Source organism: Rhinolophus sinicus, linkage group LG15, assembly GCF_036562045.2.
Source record: "Rhinolophus sinicus isolate RSC01 linkage group LG15, ASM3656204v1, whole genome shotgun sequence".
NCBI lineage: Eukaryota > Metazoa > Chordata > Mammalia > Chiroptera > Rhinolophidae > Rhinolophus > Rhinolophus sinicus.
In genome coordinates this window covers 50,007,339-50,029,411 of record NC_133764.1, presented here as the reverse complement: position 1 = coordinate 50,029,411, position 22,073 = coordinate 50,007,339, and the positions used below count along the sequence as shown (strand labels likewise).

The window sequence follows — 22,073 nt, the reverse complement described above, 5'->3', positions numbered from 1 at the left end:
AGGCACTGGGGGACGAGGCATCCCCATGTCACACCAGGGCACAGAAGGAAGTCACTGTCTAGGCCCCAGGGAAGGGAAGAGGGCCCTTCCTAGGGACCTAGTCAGAGCAAAGGCCTTTTCTTGGGAGTGGGTGGCGAACATGCCTTCTGCAGGCCGCCATTCAGTGGACAGTAGGACCAAGTGAGTGACCTGAAACTGGACAGACGCAGCCCTACCTGCCCTCAGCCCACAGGGGCCAGGCCTCTGGAGGGTGGTGGCATTCACATGCTCTCCCACTTGCCGGAGGCCCCCATCCAACTATTCTGTCCATGTCAGCTGGGCCCTCAGCCCTGCTTGGGTAACTGGAGGGCAGATGAAGGCCTGGCACACTGGACTCCAGCCCCATTTCTTTGCTATTTGTCATTAACAACTTTATTTAGTTCCTAAACCAAATTAATTGTGAAGTTTAACAGGAATGGCATAAAAAGGCCAAACATGACCTCTGAGGCTTATACACACAGTTGCTCTATTTCCAAACTAACAACTCAGGTCCTCACCCACAGCTAGGCCCCCCCTTTCTTCCTCCAAAAGGAGTCACAGAATAGCACCAGGCTTCTGGTAGCTTCAACATTTAAAGAGACAAACACACAGGCACAGAAGGATGAATAGAACCACAGTACAAAATGTAATAAAAAAAAAAAGTGGCCAAAGAATCGATAGCAAACCTATCTGTCTCCAGATTAATGGCTTGGCTGAAAGAAATGGGGGGAGGTCCTTGGGGAGGGAGGAAAGAGAGTGATGGAGAAGTTGGCACGTGAGCCACTGACCCTGGAACAGAACCCCGGACTGAGGCAGGGAAGAGCAGACAGGGGTCTGTTCCCCGAGGGGGCTCTGGCCGTATCCTGGGCTCAGGGGAAAGGTCAGTGCTGGGCCCCCACTAAGTGCAGGGGGGGAGCTCTGCAAGTGCAGCAGCCGAGCCCCTCCTCTGCTTCGTATGTTCCTGAGGATGAGTGCACAGCGCGGGGGGGGGGGGGGGAAGAGGGGACACAAACAAGGCATTTTGGAAAGCAGGAGAGCCACATGCTTGTGGGAAAGGAGGCTGGTGGTAGGGAACACTGATAACTAACCCGAGGCAAGTGCCTGCGGAGGGACAGGAAGCGGGGCCAGGGCTTCTGCTGCTCCAGCTTGTGACTCCCCCCTATGCCAACCTTGCCTTGGCCTCCTGGCAAGTGATGGACAAGCCCATCACAGATCACGGCCGGGTCAGGAACATGGCTGGAGGTAGGAGTAGGAGGGCAGCCCCCAAGCCCAGACTCTCCATCCTACTTGAAGACTGTGTGGGTGGAAGGACTGGCTCTGTCGACCCACAGAGCTTGGCCATGACAACTGCTGTTCCCTTGGACTTCAAAGGCCAGGCCCTGGGACTCCTTCTGGCTCCACTGGGGCACTGCTCCTCCGTATGGGTCTGCCTGGCTGGGTGTGTTAACACTTAGCAGAGGCATAACTTCTACCTGTGTACCTGGCCCTGAGTCAGGAGCTGTCTGGCCCCATGAAGAGCTGTGTGCCCTCAGGGACTCACAGGAGCAGTTCTCTGTTGGTGCTGGGCTGGGGCTGGGAGACGGGGAGGCAAGGGACTGGGAGAGGCTGGGGGCCCCACAACCATCGGGAGCAGCTGGCTCCCCTACTGGCTGGCAGACAGTGGGGGAGAGAGGTAGCCTGGCTCTCCACAGGTCTTCCTGGGGGTTGCATGCCCACAGCTGAATGCAGGTGGGCTGACAGCTGGCCTGGACCTGCGGGGCAGCTGGGAAGCTGGTCAGCCTGCTGGGAGACAGAGCCAGGGGCTGCACACTCAGAATCCTCAGGTCCTGGGGAATATCCTCCTCCCGGCCAGGGGGGCTGTGTGGCCCAGAGCTCTGATGGCCTGTCTGTGGGTTGCGAGAGGGAGGGGTCGGAGGAGGAGAGGCTGGTCTGTGGGTGGCAAGAGGGCAGGAGGGAGGCCAGAGGCTTGGGTTCATGGCCTGGAAGGGGAAAAGAAAGATGTCTGCTATTGGTTGGCCCGGTGCCACAGGGACGGGGGCCTCTTGGGGCAAAGAATGAGGCCTGTGGCCAGGGCACCCCTGGCCTCTTTTCGGCATTGCCACTAGAGAACTGAACCTTCCTTTTGTGGCCAACACGTGCCAGGTCTGTGTCAGAGGAGAGGTCCGCAAAACTGGAGTTGGTCAGGAGGCAATGGCAAGCAGGGCTATTGGACACCGGTGTCCCTGGGGGGTCCACAGTGGTACCAACCGACCCCCCCAGCTCTTGGCAGCTTGCTGCTGGTCCAGGTGTCTTGCCAGCCCCCATGTGTTCAGCTGGTGCCTTCATGCCACCCACTATCCCATCCTGTTCCAGGATGCCTGGGGCCTGGTGGTCGTCTTTCTCCCTCATCCTGGAAGATGATGCCCCGGCATCGGAGGGCTGGCTGCGAGGCACAGTCTCAGGACACAGAGGGTCATGATCCGAAGCCGGCGAGCCTGGCTGCCTGTGAGGACAGAAATATACTGTATGTCATAGGCCTCAACTCCAGAGCAGGGGGCAAGCTGGGATCCTCCCCAGCAGGCTGAGGGCAAGGTGGGGAGGTGGTGGAGCATGCATGGTACTACCTTTCTGGGTTTTCGGTTGCTGAAGAGAGCTGCCCACTCTGGGGCCCTGTGAAAGGCCTGATTTTGGGGTATGATCCTGCAGTAGTGGCCAGCACTGTTTGAGCCTCTCTGTGGCCTGTGGTCGGGGCTTGCCAGAGGGACAGGTTAGAGGCTGTTCCATTGAGTAAGTTCAGAGAGGAAGCTGTGCCCTTTGGCGGCTGCAGGAAGTAGCACGGAGCCTGGCTGTCCAAGCTGAGCCCAGGGAGTCACCCCAAGGTACAGACTTGGGGTGAGAGGTAAAGCTACAGCTCCTTGGTGGGCAGCAGCGGGAAGCTCACTGAGCCCTGGAATTCCACTGAAACCCCTGCAATCCTTTCTGGGAGTAATTTTTAGAGAGGCAGAAAGACCTCGCTCTTCACTCACCTGGGAGGGACCCAGGAACCCCCTCTCCCCACTTGAGAAGGCCAGACAGGCACACGACCAGAGGTATGCCGAGCTGCTTTCTCAGCCCCCATAACTGTGGCAATGCCCATGTGTGAGGAAGGCAGCCACGCTCTGGTCTGGGCCCAGTCCCAATCGGCTAAAGCCACAAACAGAGGTCTCTCCCCACCCTCTGACTTTATCTCTAAATCAAACATAACAGAAAGGTGAGGAAAGAGAAAAATACCATAGCTTGGTCCATGCTGTCACCAACCTGAGGTTCCTTCCCACCTGGAGAGGGTGGTAACAGAAAAGTGACTGCAGCTGTGCTTGTCACCCCTGGCAGGGCTGCACCGCAGCGCTCACCTGGGGCGAGTGGCCTGGAAAGGGATGTCTGCAAAGCTGTGGCTGAGCTGGGCAATGATCCGATCGACTTGTGCATATGGGTGGGCTTCTAGGGCAAAGCCCTGGTGCTGGGCACTCTGGAGATGCTGTCCGGGGGTGAGAGGAGGCACAGGGCATTAGACGGCCAGGGCAGGGTGCCCGCAGACCTCCCAGCCACACCAGGGTGGAGAGACTAGGCGGGAAAGGCTCGCTCAGAACAGCCCGGGGAGAAGCTGCTTAGCGGGGAAGGGGCTCACCCCATGGAGCTCCTCAAAGGCCTCCTGGCAGCACTCGCAGTAGCCTTTCTTCCTCCTGGGCATGGTGCGAGCCACTGATTGTGGGCTTGGTTCTCGGTCCTTGGGTTCTCTGGGGAGGGTACAAGGTGGGACAAAGTGGTCACTGCTGGGGCTCTCAGAGCAGGAACTGCTACTCCAGGGCCTGGGGCCCAGGCCAGGGGGCAATGGACAGAGCTGGGCAGGCACAGGCAGGCCTGCTCCACTCAGCACCACTCGTCCAAAGGTGGCAGGAGAGGCAAGAAGGAAGATGAGACCTCCCTGTGGGCACCCTGTCCTAGCTCTGTCCTTTCCCTACCCACACATCTCAAACCACAGGTGGGAATGGGGGTGGCAGCAGCAAGAATCCTTAGAAGGACAAGTGCAGTTCTGTGCTCATACCGAAGCCCACGTTCACTTGATGTGTGAAATGAAAGGGAAAAGGCATTAACAGCAGGGGGGACTGTCCTGCCTTTGACCCCCTCCACTGTCGATGTCCCCTTCCCTTGGTTCAGTCTGGCTTCTCCCTTCTGCTTACTACTTGTCCCTTGCACAGCTGCCATGTTCACTGAAGACTTTCACATCTTTTTCTCAAACCTGACTTCTCGTCTGAATTTCAGTTCCTATGTCTTCTAATGGCCTATAGGGCATTGCTATTAATATTTGGCTGTCCCAACCAACTCAACAAATCCAAAACATTCCCCTTTAAGGACTTTCTAAGTATGACACAAAACCCAAAAAAGCTGATCACTTCAACTACACGCAGTTTTAAAAAACGCATGACAGAAAACATAAGCAAAGTTAAAAGACCAACTACAAACTAGGTGTGGGGGCGGTAACATTTATAACTAACAACCTAGCAAAGGGCTCATTTCCCTACTACATGAAGGGCCCCTGACAGATCCCTAAGAAATGATCAATAACCAAATAGAGGAATGGGTAAACAGTATGCAGAAGGTGCACACAAAGAGAGTCATATGATCCAAAAACATATGAAAACATACTTAACCTCGTTCATAATAAGGAATCAAAATTAGAATCACACTGAGATACGGTTTGTAACCTATCAGATTGGCAGGAGTCACCAATTCTGACAGCTGACAGCACGAGCCAAGGGGGTGGGGAAACAGGCGGGTCAGAGTGTTCACCAGCACCCCCTCCGTGAAAAGCAGTTTGGTCACGTTTATCAAAATTGTAAGTGCAGGCGCCCTCTGACCCAGCATTTCCACTTTTAGGAATTTATTTCACAAATGTACTTGAACAATCAAATTTTCTCTGAACGTGACTATTCACTGCAGCATTGTTTATAATAGCAAAAAAACTGGAAATTAAGCATCCATCAGTAAGAGACTGGTTAAATAAAAAATCCAGGCAGTGGAATACCCTGCAGCCATAGAAAGGAATGACGATGCTTTTTAGGTACTAATAGGAAATGAATGTAGGATGTAGTAAGGGAAAAGCAAGATCCAGCACAGTGAATGTTAAGCTTCTCTTTATGTAACAAGAGGAACGAGAGGTACACGACGTACTTCTGCGCACAGAAGTGCACAGTCTCTGGAGACAGACCCACGAGCTGGAGATTAGAGGGTGGGTGGGGGATATAGACTTTCCACTTCAAGCCCTTTGTAACACTTGAATTTTGAACCAAAATAATAATTTTAAAATTAAAAAAAATTAAACATTCTCTCCCACAGATTTTCTACACACACACACACACACACACACACACACACACACACCCCACACACACACATCCCCATGCTCCTCACGTGTAGACACCAAGCTCCATTGCTTCAGCTTCCCTTTACAACCTCTTGCTCCTCTGCGATCCTGAAGCCACCCCAGGCCTAGCACCACCTCCTAGCCCCGAGCCCCCTGCCCCTTGGCTGGCATTCTATGGTATCCCCTGTGCCTCTGGGGAAAGGTGAAGGGCACTCGGACTTCACCTCTGCCAATTGTCTCCTTCCTCCCTTCCCCATCTACTGCCACATTCCCTTCTGTTTTTCCTCCCATTTGCACTATTTTCTGACCCTGCCACCTCTGTCTGCGGGTGGAACCCGCAGGCCCTCCTTGGCCCTGGGAACTCTCAGGCTGAGAGTCTGTCCTGTCCTATTCTCCTGCTTTATGAACTAACCCTGTGGCCCAGAAGTTCAAGAAGGTCTGAGAAGGCACGTAGGTTATCACCTGAGCGGTGTTTCTTCTGCACTTTGGTCAGTAAAAGCTCACATTCTCACAGATCTGACAAGTAGGAATACCAACAAGCCTACAAGCCACTTTGGGCCACACAATGCAGGAGGTCCCCAGATAACTAATAACCTTAGCTATTCCTCACGGTTAGGCCAAAGGCCTCAAATTTTGATGTGTATCACATCACCCGGGGAGTTTGGGAGGATGCAGCTTTTGGGGTTCCATCACCAGAGACTGTGATTCTGTAGGTGTGGAGTCCAGGAACCTGCATTTTTAATGGGACTCCAGGGGATTCTGATGAAGGTGGTTACAGCTCGGAGTTTTAGAAACCAGCCGATTGTCCTCTGGACACAAGTCAAATTCTTCAGTAGGAATGGAGAACACTGAATAAGATGGATGAACACTCTTACACTCCTCATGTCTCTCTTCCCTGGGCGAAGTTCCCAGAATAGACTTCGCCTAAGGAGCTAACACATGGCCATTCCCAAATCTGACCAGCAGGCCCCCAAGTGGAATTTGGCCTGTAACCAGCCCTTGTTGTTCAGGAACCAGAAAGACCCACCTGGTACGGTGCAAGCTGCCCGTGGTCGTCGGAGCCTCAAAGGGACTTGCAGCTTTGGGTCCCAGAAAAGAAATTTCAGGAAAGGATTTAAACTGATGGTGGAAAGGACGAAACTTCCTGAAACACAGAAAACTTCCACTTTGACTACAGTGGGGAAGGGAAAGGATGGGAGGGGGAGCAGCCCAACCCCTAGAGTCCCAATCCTGATAAAGTGGGCTCACCCACACATCTTTTAGGATCTCAAACGCATCACCCTTGCTAGGTTTAAATGAATACTTATGTTCTCCCCGTCGACTTTTCAAGCCTCAGCTGAATCCTATAGCCACCCCGAGTGCAACAAGTGGAGGAAATGAAGCCCAAAGGGTTTTGGGACTCACCCAAGACCCAGTGAGTGGCCTAGTGAGTGGCCACTGGAAGGCACGTCTAGTTCTTCCCACCTTTCCATTTTGTTTCTTGACCCTAAACAACCATTGAGGACTCGAGCAGAATCTAAAGGTAAGGATGTTTACACTAGAGCTATGACTTTCCTGCTCCATGAAAAGGAACACTTTGGCTCCCCTGCGCCATCTGAGGGGTGGTTCTAAATGGAAAAGAGGCGCAGTGCAGGTTCTGGTAGTCAGATCCATACTGAGTAGTTTTGGTGGTCTGCCTCAAGTTGCTCACATTCAAGAGACTTTCAGAGCCAGATCTGGTGGTGTGGACACTCAGCAAACCCTGCTCATAAACTGTGGGCACCCCATGTTTGGTACCATGGCCTGTGCTCCTGGCAGCGTGCAGGCATTCCTGGGGGCGTGGTGAGAGCCCTGTGGCCCCAGGACTGAAATTAACAATGAGGCTTCTTAGACCCTTAAGGAGAAGGGGATGCTCTTCACAGCCCTGGTACCCGCTGTCTTTCTTTTCAGTGTTGTTTTGTTTCTGCTTAGGAGGTTGGAAAGTTGATCGGACTTCGAAGAGCACCTGCTTCAGAACAGCACATAAAAAGAACCACGAGAAACCTCAGCTCCACTTGGATATCCCGTTGCCTATGATGCTAGGGGCACGTAAGTGACAGTGACATCACCGGTGCTTGCCATGTGCAATGAGAGATGCTGCGGCATTGGCGGTATCTCTCATCCACTGCATTCGAGTTGTGACTACTTGTATTTATGTGGTTGTGAAGGGGCTGGGAATAACGGACGTGTACTACATCCCACTGGAACTGGAGAGGACAGCACCTCTTGCCATCTGTGTTCTTTCCCTCACTTTGGGCCCCCAAAGCCAACTCTATACCATGTTCAGGGGCCAGAAGGGCACCCAAGCCCCTCTGGAGGATGGGCAGGCATGCCAGGCTCCCAGGGCTGGGTATGTAGCTGTTCTGCCTATGGTTGAGGGACCCAGAAAACTCTGGTCCCAGGAGTCTCTGCTGGGCACACATGGGCTTTTTCTCTTTTAAAAAACTTTTTGTTTTGAAATAATTATAGATTCACATGGACTTTTGCTTTAGTACCGTGTTTCCCTGGAAATAAGACCTAGCCGGACAATCAGCTCTAATGCGTCTTTGGGAGCAAACATTAACATAAGACCTGGTCTCATATTACAGTAAAATAAGACCCGGTCGCATTAGACGCATTAGAGTCGATTGTCTGGCTAGGTCTTATTTCCGGGGAAACACGGTATCTATTATAGAGTCAGTGCTAACCCAGGTGGCTAATGGCTCATCAGATTATCATCAACGTGACCCTCCTGCTCTAGATAAGAAGAGGCCCTAATGGTGGACAGGGCAGAGTGGCGAGAGCGCCAGGCAGGACAGTCAGGACACTGGATTCCAGCCTCAGCTAAGATTCATTAATAACGTGCAAGTCCCTAATTTCTCTGACCTCAGTTTCCCCACTAGTAAGAGGATGGACTCTCCACATGCTATTTTCCACCCAGGGTTGTCACGAGATACCGTGACATATCAAGGGTTCTGCACAGCAAAACCAAGAGGCTTCATCAGGTGTAAAGGGAATCCCAATACCACCCCTAGCGCCCTCACATCAGCCAAGATGACTGCACTGGGCCCAGCCATGATTCGATAGTAAGTGTCAGCATTCACCTAGCAGAAAATGCAAAGAAATAATGAGCTTGGATGGGACATGATGAGCTCGTAAAAGCCGAGCATTCGGAGGAGGCAATTCACACAGAGGGTCATTAACCTCTGTCTGACTCATGACCAAGAGGAGTGCCGGCTGCGCACGCCTCAGAGGCTCCTCTTGGTCTGTGTGAGACTTCTCTATGACACAGGGAGAAACCAGCTTCTGGGAAGACAAAGGTGCAGGGCTGACGGCATCTCAGCTTGGGACCTCTCCTCCACGTGGGCCTGGTCAGGGTGAGGGGAGAAGGAGGAGGCCCCACTCACCTGCTCTCATCTTCGATTTTGAGGAACGGTGCTTTCAGTCTGGCCACTGGAAAGGAAGAGTGCACACATTAGCATCTGTCTGCTCCGGCACAGAGCCTGCACTGCACACACAGGAAATGCTCAGAGAGGCAAGGCCCTGCCAAAGCCTAAGAGCCTCAGAGCTGGAACACACGCTGCCCCAAGGTGTGCCTTTCCATTTGGCAGAGGGGAGGCACCCACTCCCATCTCATCTAGCCTCTACCCTGGGAGAAAGAGTTCTACTCTTGTGGGGAGAGGTTGCAGGGACTCCAAGGCGTGCCATCCCTCAGCAGGACGGAGGACCCTTCTGCATGTGGGTTCTGCAGGCTGCCAACCAACCATTGGGAACCTAGCTGGGGGGAAAACCCCAGCCCCTGCCCATTTCTGCTAAAAGCCTCAGCTCCTTCCCAGACCTTTACTCCTGGTGTCTCAGAATCCTGAGGGGCCTGCAAACACTCCCAGGCAGAATTCTCCTTGAGGACCCTGGGGGTTTTTTGGAGGGAGGAGCAGAGAGAAAGAGAGCTGAAGAGTGTTTAGAGATCTTAGCAGAAGGATAGCAAAAAAACAAACAAAAAAAATATCAAAGGTGAAATCTGATTCTGGAAACAAAAAAGGGCAAAGGGGTTCTGGGAAGACACACTTGGAGTCAATTAATCAAGAGACTCATTCTCTGCTACTAGCTAGTTATTTGCACAATGTACAAAATCTCTTAAGCATTGAGAACCACTTCTACCTTCCCATGGTGACCAGAAGTCCTGTCAAAGGGGCTGGAAGCCTGGGCAGAACTAACAGCCACCAAATCTCCACAGAGGCTGGCACCTCACAGCTTCCAGTCCACTCGAGGTAGCCACCAGTCCCCAAACAAAAATTAGCAGCCTTTCTCCTTGCACGGCAGCAGCTCCCTTTAATTACTTTTTTGGGGGCAATTCCTTCTCTAATTAACAGAGACAGTTATTAAAATCAATTTCCCCACAGATTTCAAACACAAGAGGTGCCAAGTGACTTTTCTTAGCTCCTGTTTGTGCACGAATAAATGCTACTTAAAGAGCATCTTTGGGAGAAACATCCAGGGGGAGAAACTCTCCTGCTGTCCAAGAAAAGCCGGGAGCTGGGCCCATCAATCTGCCTGTTTGTCAATTTCAGGGAGTTTGGCATTTCTGAAAGTGGTAGGCAGCTGTCAAACTGCCCACCCCAAACTGCTCCTGAATCAGAGGAAAAAGGATTCAGAACTTCAATCGATGGCCAGAAATAGCCAGAGGACACAGGAGCCAGAGTGACCGCATGGGGTCTTGGATCTAAGGAGAACCCCAGCCCAGCAGCTCGAGACTGGCTCATGGGTGCCCCTCCCCCACTGCTCTCCTTTCCAAAGCCCAAACTGGGCAACACAACCTGGACTCACTTCCTGCCGCAGAAAAGTGAGCAGATGCTGCCACAGAAGGAGTCACAGGGAAGCATTTAGGGAGGGAGGGATTGCAATTAGATGAGGAACAGCTACTACACTGACCTTTCCGCGTTCTTGACTCTGCTGGACATGTTCCCTAAATGGAAAGGGAAAATAGGTTAGGGACGTGAGGGAGCCCGGGGGGTCGAGGAGCCGGGCTGGTGAGCTGAGTGGCTGTGAGTCTGCCCCACTTGGCTTCCTCCTGTCGGCTGGGCCCTGAGCTAGAGCAGACCTGAGCACAATGGCTCCCTCCGCTTCTCCAGGGACATGATGAGGGGTGCGCATTGCGTGTGAATCTCAAGCTGACTTTGTGCAGGGAATGCAGGGCGGAGCAACAGCAAGAACTGTGGCACCCACAGGCCTGGGCGGGAACTGGAGCTGCACGGCCTGTGATGTGAGGAGCACTCACCACCTCATCGGATGTGGTGCAAATGAAATTAAAAGCAGCTAACGGACCTAACACGGAGCAGGTGCTCACTGAATGGTAGCTTGTAAATACAAGGCCATTCCAGGTCAGTGTACAGGACAAGCGTGAAGACAATGCCTTTTGCTTTCCTGTGCCCTATCTTGTGTAACCTGACTGTTGGTGAAAACCAACATTCAGGCCAAGGTCAAACAAAGCTAATACTAAAAACTAAATGGTAGAAAATGAAGAAATCAGAGTTGGGGGCTGGGGGCGGGATGCGTGATCCAGTGAGCCCACGGGACGGCTAGCCCTCCTCCAGGCCACACGTCCAGGGCAAGACAACCCAAAGAAGCCTTCCACATCCCCTCTCCAATGAGCCGACTGCACCCAGAACTCACTCCAAGACTCCCAATTATCTACAAAATAGATTAAGTGAACAATGCAAAGTGAAAATACCGTGCATTTGCATAAAAGGGGGAATTTTTGACACATCTTGTAAATGCATGAGTCCTGGAAGGATACCTGAGGAACTACTCACACTGTTATCTCAGGGAGGGAGTGTGATGGCTGCGGAACAGAAGGTAGAGGGCAGAAACTTTCACTGTATTACCTTTTCCAACTGTGACCACGCAAATCTATTTAGCAGCAGCAAAAGACCCCCAGACCATACGGTGTGAAGCGAGGGGCACCGAGGCCACGCGCTTCATCAGGTATGGATGTGCTCTGCTACTGCTGTTGGTCCTGCTCCTGGGTGCCAGGCCCTGGGTGAACCAGCAGGGCTTAGTCCTTCCTCAGAGTCAGGCTGGGTGAAGGCACTGTGGCTTTAAATTAGCCCAGGCTCTCTTGATGTGGTACACACAGTTCTGACTCCAGCAAAGGAAGGAAAAGCCAAACCAGAATTTGGAATATGGCAGCTCTTTCAGACTGCACACCCCTGCCCCCACCCATGCTATCTGCAGGCTCATTCCCAGGCCAAGAGTTGTCCCCAGAAAGGCAGCCTGGCCAGCAGGCCATGCGCATTTATGTCTTATCTAGGCCAGGACTACCCACAGGCAGTCCATGACCCTGGCTGCAGTGAATGCCTCAGTGCATCACGGGAAGATTGCAGGTAGCACGGGGGTGGGTGGGGCGGGGGAGAGAGGCCAGGTTGTGGACACCAGGGGTGAGCTAACTAAGAGGCTACATTCCTCTTTCTCTTTCCAGGATGGCCATTGGCGGGAGGAGGGGGCAGTCATAGATTTAGTAAAGTAGTAACAGACTTCACAGTTTGCAAACCATCCATTTATTTCCCTTCGGTTCGGCAGGATGACCTACCTCTGGCTTCTTTGGCCCTTGTTTCTTCACACAGAAAGCATCTAGAGAGAGTTGCTGCACGTGCATCATCATTTCTGTGGAGAAAACAGAGGGCTGTGGCGAAAGGCTCCCGCTCATTTCCCCAGCAAAGGCCCTTCCTGGGGCTGGGGGACTCAAAAGTCTCACCCGGCCTGCCACATTGGATCACACCAGCCTGGCCTGCCACCTTCTGGCTATGTGGCACTTCTGCACTTGCTGATAATAAAAGAAAGGGCTGGGTCCTCCATCTCTGGGAAAGGACCTGAACTGGCTCCACACTCTTTTGTAGCACTGAATACAACTCGAGGTGCCTTATGGCTCACAAAGGGCTTTAAGGTACCACTAAAGAGCTGTTTCTGTGGGGCAGGCCAAGCCATCTGAGTTACTCAGATGTATCCTTAGGAGGGAAGACCCAACAGGGGTTATACATGCTGGAGCTTCTCTAACACACAGGAAGGCAGGAAACTACTTCAAGTCAGACATGGCTGATTTTCCAGTGACGATGGAACCCCCACACACCCCAGACCTGCACCTTCCCACATAGTTCTCTAACCACTGGAAGATCGCAAGCTGGATCTGGACCAGCCCCCTTCATGGATCAGAGAAAACCCGCAGACTCAAACTGGAGTTGGGGGGCCAGTCATTGCCAGCCGATTCAGGACAGCTATTCTAGTGTAAATTTATTACAACCTGCAGACAGGTGGTGACAGTGTGAGGCAACCCTATAGAAAAGAAAGAATGTGGATTTCAGTTGGGCCAAACCAGGTTGGGCCACAATACTCACTCCTGGTGAGCCCGTGGATAATTTACTTAATCCCTCTCAGGCTCAATTTCCTCCTTTGTATGCTAGGCAGAGGGCTGCGGTGAGGATTAAATGAGGTAACTCTTAGCACAGAGTAAATACCTGATAAGTGGTCATTAGTGGATATTAGGATTATTTCCCTATTTGTAAAACCAGATCATGACACCAGCTTGCGGAAATGCTGTTGAGCAGGTTAAACGGAATGGCACCTTCCAGTACTGACACTCTGCTCTCATTACTGCTGGTCTCCACACCCTCCCACCTTTGTGGATCGACATAGTAACCGAGTCCACCTAGCTTCCAGCCAGCTTCCACAACTGTGATCCCTCTAAAAGCGGACGTTCCCTGTCAGTCACCAACTCTCCCCTCCACAGGAACCCCGGGCAGAAACGGTACCATCCACATGCAGAATCCTCACTCCCCAGGAGCGGGCATTGGTCAGGAGGCTGCTGCTGCTCCCACTGCCTCCTCCGCTGCTGCTTCCCTGGAAAAGACAAAGCCGTCAGGTAGGAGAATGACACGTCACAAAACCTGAACACTACAGAGACAGGTTGTCCTGTCTGGGAGCTCTGGGTCATCCACATGGAGGGATGTTGTGGAAGAGTCTACCCCCACCCCCAGGGAGACCCCCACCCTCCACACAGGCCACGTCAGGCGGTGATGGACTGCTGGTCTATCCACATGCGCGCTCTGCTCCGGCCACTTTGTAACTAGGAAGGAACACCAGCTTAGAAGAGAGCTGTCTGTTGGAAGGTCCTCTGAGGAAAGCTCTCAGCATGCAGCAATAAATACCCATCACCACGGTGGAGCAGGGAGCTATGCTGGCTGCAGACTTTTCCCGCCCTGCAGCCCACGTCTAACAAGTCATCTTCTCTCATCACAGCCAATGCACCCATCTTGATGTCACTTTAATGACTCTTCTCACAAGATCTCCGTAACTCCTCCTCCTGCCACTTCACCCTCCGTGTGTCAGAGACATTCACCTCCACCTGTCTCCCTCAGCTCACCTGGTTTCTGATGGCCTTCTGTAGAAGCTCTTTCCCTCTGCTCATAGGCACCTGATGGGAAGAGAAGAGCAATGAGGCATGCTCTTATAATGTGATATGATATGATATGATATGATATGATATGATATGATATGACATGATGTGATATAATATAATGTAATAACAGGTCTTATATTAATTTTTGCTCCAAAAGATGCATTAGAACTGATTGTCCAGCTAGGTCTTATTTTCAGGGAAACAGGGTGTTATTTTTGAACCTGACTCTGCAGTCCCATAAAAGATGACAATACATCATAAAAGAAATACCATGGAGGGAGCATGTTGTGAAGTGTTTAGATCCAGAGTTGTGATAAAATATTTTTAGCCCCAGAATTCAAATGAGAAATTCAATTAAACTGGATGAAACTAAAACCAGAGACTGCTTCAAAGGGCTCACCGAGGCTTCCTTTCTTTGTGTATAGAACACACCTTTCCTGCTCCATGAGGTTCTTACCGAGTCTACGGGTTTCTGTGAAGGCCTGTTGTGGCTGCCTTTGGCATCGGTCATGGACGACATTTCCACTCTGACGTCGCTGGGGCTGGAGCACCCTCTGTGGCTCATCCCACTGCTCTCTGTCTTCGCCTCCCTGCGGCTAGACACGATGTAACTTACTTCTTTGCTCAGAAAACCCTCAATTACCTGAAACCAGATCACAGAGGTGGCTGAAAACCAAAGGGCAGATGTGGAATCATCAATACTGAGAGCTTGGGGAAGGAAATCTTGGCTGCCAGAAGTTCTAGAATCAATGTCTTTAAATAGACCAAATGCAGTTCTGCGCTGGGCCCCCAAGGAGACATCATCCTGAGATATAATAGGGATTATATATAATATAATATAATACAGGTTTTTGTCTCCAGAACTGCCTATGCTCCAGGCCATAGGCTTTCAGTTATTTGACCAGTTCAAGTTTGTACAGAACGACAGCACACTGAAGGGGCTGGACAGGATTAAAGGGTAGCTTGGGTAAGCCATGGTTTTTCCATGAAGATACACTGGGACATCCAGACACCACACCTGTAAACTTGACTGCACTACCAAAAGAAACCTAAAATATGAAACCAGAAAGGGTTTGGCTACTATTCAGCTGCATAGGTGTTGCTCACCTTACCTATAAGCCCCTCATGGGCACTGACGGGGTCTGATTCATCTTTGTATTTCGAGAGCCCAACATGGCAAAGTAATGGGTGTGAGTTCTAAAGCCTAGGCCTCAAGAGGCCTTGTAGCTTCTCCCTTCACCTCCCTGGAGGGAAGGCTGCCCTGAGACCACTGTGTATGTTGGCTGGTCTCACTTACTGTATCCACACAATAGAATTCATACAGTGCATAAAAGAAGCTTCTCATGCAATGTATGAGTATGAGAAGCCACAGAGGCAGACGGAACCAACTATCAGATACGTGAGTGAGGCCCTTCCAGCCCAGCTGACCCTGCAGCCAAATGCAGCTGCAGGAGTGAGGCCCTGATGAAACCAGCAGTGAAACCATCCAGCCAATCCACAGAACAGTAAGAAATAATCATTTGTTTTAAGCCCAAATTCCAGGGTGGCTTTTTATACAGCAAAGGCTAAATGACAGAAGAGATTAAAAGTTCAAACTGTAATTTGGGGCCAGTTTGTGTATATAATTGTCATTCAGTCCATCCCCACTGCTGAGTCTCTACATCCTTGAGTTTCTGTTAGTTTGACAACCAAAGAGCCTCTGCATCCCAAGCCTATTCGGGCAGTTTCCCCAGTTACCTGCCCACTTTGGACCAAGCACTGTCATCCTATTTCCTAAACACAAGAGACATCCCTGTCAACCTTTTACTAAAAGTATCACATGACATAACTCTGCTTTAAAAATATTTTAAAGGACTCAAATACAGCAAATGCTTTTTACCCAAAGTTGTTCACCGGTGTTATTTGTAAGAGCTAGAATTTAGAAATAATCTAAATGTCCATAGGGTAAGTTAAGTAAATTAATAATCCACTCAAAAGAATATTATATTCTCAATACAAATAATGCATATGAGGGGCAATAATAATAGGAAAGTGCTAATGTTGTAAGGTTATGGGCAAAACGCTGGTAATTAAAAATGTATTCATGATCATAGCTACACAGAAAATAAGCATTAAAAAAAAAAACACAGGAAAAAAAGACTGAAGTAGATAAGTGGTTACCCAGGGTTGGGATGTTGAGAGGAAATGAGGAGTAACTGACAATGGGTATGGGTTTCTTTTTTGGGGTGATAAAAATGTTCTAAAATTGACTGTGTAATCGCACCTGCACATCTCTGTGAATATACTAAAAACCAGTGAATTATATAGTTTAAATGTGTGAATTGTATGGTATGTGAATTTTATCTCAGTAAAGCCGTGAAAGAAAATAGAGAGAGAAAAAGAAAGAAAGAAAGAAAGAAAGAAAGAAAGAAAGAAAGAAAGAAAGAGAAAAGGGAGAAAAGAGAGTCCAGAAGAAAATAAATACATCAAAATAATTGTTGGCACTTGGAGCAGATCCATATTTTCCAAAATTTCAAGAATGAACAGATATTATATATTTTTTTCATTAGCAAACAAATTAACTTTATTTAAAAAAAATGGTTTATACGTAAAATTGCTTTGGAAAATGTAGTGATACCACTTTTCATATCTGGAAGACACAGATAATAATCCATCTCCAGCTCCTACCCTACAACCTGCCAAGGCACATGGTACCACAGGAGAGAAGCAGGTTACATACCCCACCCAGCTGCTGGATGGCCCCCGTCAAAAACTGGAGATTCTTGCCAGCAGGCAAATCCAAGTAAAAGGACTTTCCAGAAAAGGGTTGCCGCCTCCCAGCATCTGGTGAGCTTTTCTGGCATTTTCCCAGACAACTGGAAACTCTTAGCTGAGCCCCTAGAAAACAACAAAGAGGAACAAAGTGAGAAACTTAAGGTAAGACGGAGTCCTACAAGTCAAGCACCCTCACCAACAGCCTGTGTGTGGTGTGCACCCGGCTAGGCCCTGGGCATACAAAGACAAATGTGAGGTTAGTGTTCCTGCCATGGGCTGGTTTTCCTCCTCTATCCAACCCCCAGTCCCTAAACTCACTGGAGGGGCATAAGACTGGGTCTAAGCCTTTGGATCTTCCTTCCAGGAGCACATTACCAACCAGTGTAGCTAATAGTCTCAAGTGAACGAACATTAGCTTTTAAGAAAATATGAGGCAACTAAAGAAAGCAAGTACTATGAAAGATGCTTTCCTTGGTATAGGTTATCTATCTGTTGTAAGCAATGGACCAGACAGAAAAAGAATTTTAAAGGATGATAAATATCCTCAAAAAAAGCAAGGGAGGATACTAGAATCATAAAAACCGGAATAGCAGGTAAAGAAAAGTATTGAGAACTCTTGCATGAATCTAGGAGAAAAGGTAAAACAGAAAATAATCCATCTACCAGAAGAGACAAAAAGGAATATTATCTATTTTAGCCTGGGCTCTGCGTGAAAGGAAAGTCTCCCTGAGAGCTCAAAACCACAGGCCTCCCAAGAGTTTGGAATTCAAATTCATACCACTTATGTGGTTGGTCTAAGAACCTACGACCACCACCACCAAACAGAAATTAATGTAAAAAGTAATCCCAGCTAATAACACTTTGGGCATACTTCTAAGAATCAAAAGCAAAACAACTCTAGGGGTGGACAGCTCAGTCAGAGTTCCCAGAAGTTCCTCAGATAAAAGCATCATCAAACATTAGCTCACTCTTTAACACTATAAAATACACGAAGGAAACAAGCCTCCATGGATAAGAATCACCAGAGATAAGAGACAGCCAGATTAGATCCCTGAGAGCGCCAAAAAGAATGATCAGCTATAGACTATAAAGTATTTACATTAGTAAATAATTTTATTAAAATAAGTATTTAAAATGCTGTGAGAAAATAAATGTCAACTTAGAATTTTATATCCGACTAAGCAACTATTCAAGAATGGGGATAAAATACATTTTTCAAATAAACAAAACTCCAGACAGTTTATCACCAACCAATTATTACTAAAAGACTTCAAAAGGTGTACTTTGGAAAGAAGGAAACAGAACCTAGCAGGAAGGAGTGAAATGCCAAAAAAACTGGTAAAAATATGTATAAATCTAAACAACCACTGACCATATAAACCAATAATAATAATGAGTAATTTGGAAGTTAGAAAGATAGTCAGTAATAATAAGATTGTTGCCAGAGATCAATAATGCTAGATGAGGGGAGGGGTGGGTCAGAGATAGGGCAAGTCTAGGCCCTTGGAGTATTCAGGAGGCTAGAAAATATTTACACCATCAGACTTTTTACTATGGCACAATGGAAGCTAAGAGAAGATGGAATGTGTCTTCAAAACTCTGAGGGAAAACTATTTCCTACCTAGAACTCTTCACCTAGGTGAATTATTATTTGAATGTAAATAGCATAGAACTGTCAGACTTGCAAGATGTCAAAAAATGTCCTTGAATGTACCCTTCCTCAGGAAAGTATACTGGAAGATGTACTCTATCCAAAACAGGAAGTAAAGAGAAGAAAGTATGGAGTTTAGCATATAGGGAATCTACATAGAAAAGAAGCAAAGGGAATTCCATAGAATGATGAAGGGAGATCCTAGGATGAAATCAGTGGGACAGGTCTAGTGCACAGCTGGAGGAGACCTGAGTACTAAGACAAATGGTCTCAGAAGGTATGTCTCCCAGACAAAGAAGAAACTGACAGATTCTCTGATGAACTTGAAAGTATTGAGAAAAGATTCTGGTTAAAAAAAAAAAAGGCTTCTGGTAAAGAGTTTGGACGTGAATTAGTGATCCATACACAGAAAACAGAGCATATTTCACAGTTTACTATATGGCTCAGCTGTGAATAACCTTTACACAATCATAATAATGTAAATACAAAACTACTAAAACCCTCTGAAATCCACACATAGTCATACTGAATTTTCAGAACAAATATAAAGAGAATAATCTAAACTTTCTAAAGTGAAAAGCAGGTACAAAGAAACAAGAATCAGATTGACATCAATTCTCAACAGCATCTACTTTTTGCAAGAAGAAATTACTGTAGTTTTTTAATGTGTTGAAGGAAAAACACTTTGACCCAAGAATTTAAATACAAGGTGAAATAAAGATCTTCTCAGGCATACAAGCCTCCGAAAGCCCCCTGTTGAAAACACTTTTGGAGAAAGTTCTCCAGCAAAAAGAGAGATAGATCCCGAAGAAAGCAACAAGACATGGGAAGGAAGAGTAAGTAACTTAGTAAAGGATATTACTGTTTAAAAGGCAACAACCAAATGGTGTATCCGTAATAATCCAGAACTAAAGCTAGATGATACTGGGAGGGGGAGGGGGAAAGTATCCAGGGAAGTGACTAAAATACTTACATAATTGGATAGGGGTGTTTAAGTTTATTGATAAAGTTAAGAATTTTACGGTAAAAATAACCATGAATAGGGCTTTAATAAGCTCTACACTGACTGCCCATCTGTCTGCTAATCTTGTTCGTAATATCAGACAGAAAGCTCTTGTTTGACCTTTACCGTGAATTCCTAAATGATCAATGACATCCCTCAACATAACCACACACACAAAACCACTAAGAATACCCCAACAAGGCTAACATTTCTCGGCCTTTTCCTCCCAAGAGGCTCTGGGGCAGGAGTAACAACTTGAACCTCTCGCATCACTAGTTTTGATCTGTTACCTACCTAGGTCCGGAGGCCGGAGCCTACTCTCAGCCATTGAATTCTCCAGCTCAAGGCAATCGTCGCCTGAAAATGGACAAAACAGCAGCTGAACCACCTTCCCTGGCCTTCGACCTTCCACCATCTCCTCCCTCGCCCCCCAAATCCCGCACAGTCCCCAACGCGGCTACCAGCAACAGCAAGACGTAAGTACACCCCTACCCACAACCCATCTCAACTCCCGCGCTACCTTCCAGGCAATTGTCCCTCAGTCCCTCCTCCTCCTTTCAGACTCCTTCCTCAACTCCCGGGGCCTCCTGGCCACCCCTGGTACATTTCAAAGCCCGTGCCTCCCTCCAGGCTCCTGTCCCCTCAGTCCCTCTGCACCCTCAGATCTCAACTGCGACGCTTCCTGGCCCCTCTGACCTCCCCACCTTCTGCACCTACCCACTCTCCAATTCCTGTGCCTACTACCCGACCCCGTTATCCTCTCTACAACTCTTAGGACCCTTTTCCGCTTTCCTTCTCACGCCTTATTCCCCTTCCCGGCATCCGTACCCTTTCGCGGCTCCCCCAAATTCTCGGCTCTTTCTCGGCCTCCGTACTCGTTTTTCAAGGCCGTCGTATTACATTCGCGGACGCCAAGAGCATTTTCAGACTCCGGAGCGCTGGCTGTTGCTCTGCAACTATAACATCATTCTCTAGGCGCCCTCGGTCGCGGCTACGGTTTAAATTTCCTGTGGGCTCCGCCCCTAAAACAATATAATAGTCGCAGGACTGCCCTACGGGAGCCCTAGAAGGACAATATTACTTCAGCGAATCCTTCCGCAAGTTTGGGATTAGTTTTAGTGATTTTTTTTTTTAAGTTTATTGGGGTGGCAATTGTTAGTCAAGTTACATAGGCTTAAGTGTACAATTCTGTATTACATCATCTATATATCACATTGTGTGTTCACCACCCAGAGTCAGTTCTCCTTCCATCACCATATATTTGTATAAATATAAATTTAAGAATACATGTACCCACATTGTGGTGGCCAGTGTCCAAGAGGGTCTGGAATGATCCTGGATTCTTGGCAGTCATGCCCACATCAAATAGGGCTATGGACTGATAGAATAAGGAGGAAATGACAATGTACGGTTTCTGAGGCTGGGTCATAAAAGACATTTCAACATTTGTATTGCTGTTTCCTGGATGGCCAGTTACGGGGGAAGCCAGCATTCATGACATGAGCACACTGTGAAGAAGCTCACTGTGCAGACAAACTGAGGCTTCCTGTTAACAGCCAGCACTCGTAATTGAGGCATCTTGCAAGCAGATCCTGCAACTCTAGTCAAGCTTTCAGATGACTGCAACCTCATGAGATCCCAAGTTGGAAAATCCCAGCCAAGCTGCTCCCAAATTCCAGGTCCACAGGAATCCAGAGAAAAATAAATGATTATTGTTATGTTAAGTCATTCAATTTGGGGGTGACTTGTACACAACAACAGATAATTAATACATAAACAAAAAAGCTGTTTGGGATCCTCAATTTTTAAAAATGGAAAAGGGCCTGAAACCAAAACTTTCAGAATTGCTAACCTAGCCTATCCTGACTGATGCAAATATAATCGGATCAAATTACCTTTCTTTTCAAAAACTCCTGGTGGCTTTCCCTGTTTGTTCCTCAGACCAAACTTCTCTGTGTTGAACAAGCCTAGCTCTTTCCTGCCTCAGGGCCTTTGCACTAACAGTTCCACTTCCCAGATCTTCTGTTTCCTTTTAGGCATCAGATCAAATCTCACTTTTTCAGATAGGACTTCTGAGACCACTCAACCTAACAGTGGCTCCCCCATTCCTTGCCAGGTACACCACTCCGGTTTATTTCCTTCCCAGCACTTCCCACTATCAGAACATATCTTATTTGTTTACTTGTTTAATCTCTATATTCCCCCTTCCCCCCGGCAATGTAAGCCTATAAGAACAAAGACCTTTTCTGTTTTACTCACTGTTATATCCCTAAAGTAAAGAACAGAGTAGGTGCTTGATGATTATTTGTTGAATGAATGAATGAATTTCTTGGATCTTCAGTTTTTTATTTGTAAAATGAAGATAATATTTTCTACCAAGTAGTGAGGTTTTAAAGATTAAAGATGTGTTTAGCACAAAGTCAACGACCAGAAAAAGGCAGCTTTTACTATGTGGCAGAAAATATTTTGAGATAATAATTCAAAATTTTCTTTCTCACCATATTTCTTGATTCCTGAAGGGAAGTGCTTAGAATTTAAAAAAAAAAAAAAAAAAGAAAATCCAGCTCATAGCACAGAACAAGGGCCAATTTCCTTAAAAATTTGTACAGAGAGATACAGAAAAGACCAACAACCCAAATGAAAATGGGTAAGCGAAAGAGAACATTCACAGACAAGGAAATACAAAGAGCATTCAAATATGCTCAACCTCATTTAAAGTAATAGAAATGCAAATTAAATCTATACCAAAATACCATTTTTCACTTAACAGACTGGAAAAGATCAATTTTGCTAGTACAGCCTCCTGTATAAGGCAATTTGG

General features: G+C 48.1%; 1 protein-coding gene and 1 long non-coding RNA gene across 4 annotated transcripts; one reads left to right on the top strand and one right to left on the bottom strand.

Moving 5' to 3' along the window:
- Positions 1-384: 384 nt before the first annotated feature.
- On the bottom strand, positions 385-20,275 carry DBF4B (DBF4B-CDC7 kinase regulatory subunit). Of its 3 annotated transcripts, none has more exons than XM_019752330.2 (13): positions 20,081-20,275; positions 19,547-19,609; positions 16,564-16,721; positions 14,302-14,487; positions 13,809-13,859; positions 13,198-13,285; positions 11,982-12,055; positions 10,325-10,358; positions 8,803-8,848; positions 6,426-6,542; positions 3,662-3,770; positions 3,387-3,511; positions 385-2,500 (listed from the first exon to the last, which is right to left on the bottom strand). In XM_019752330.2, exons 2-13 carry the CDS (start codon positions 19,578-19,580, stop codon positions 1,555-1,557), a joined length of 1,968 nt encoding a protein of 655 aa, XP_019607889.2. In that variant the 5' UTR covers positions 19,581-19,609; positions 20,081-20,275; the 3' UTR covers positions 385-1,554. The 3 variants fall into 3 exon arrangements, with proteins under 3 accessions (XP_019607889.2, XP_019607890.2, XP_019607891.2); XM_019752331.2 differs by lacking the exon at positions 20,081-20,275 and adding an exon at positions 19,970-20,067; XM_019752332.2 differs by lacking the exon at positions 20,081-20,275 and adding an exon at positions 19,773-19,938.
- Positions 7,301-13,796, top strand: LOC141568870 (uncharacterized). Its single transcript, XR_012492105.1, has 3 exons — positions 7,301-7,465; positions 13,176-13,307; positions 13,685-13,796. It is a non-coding gene; the product is annotated as an uncharacterized LOC141568870 (long non-coding RNA).
- Positions 20,276-22,073: the final 1,798 nt, after the last annotated feature.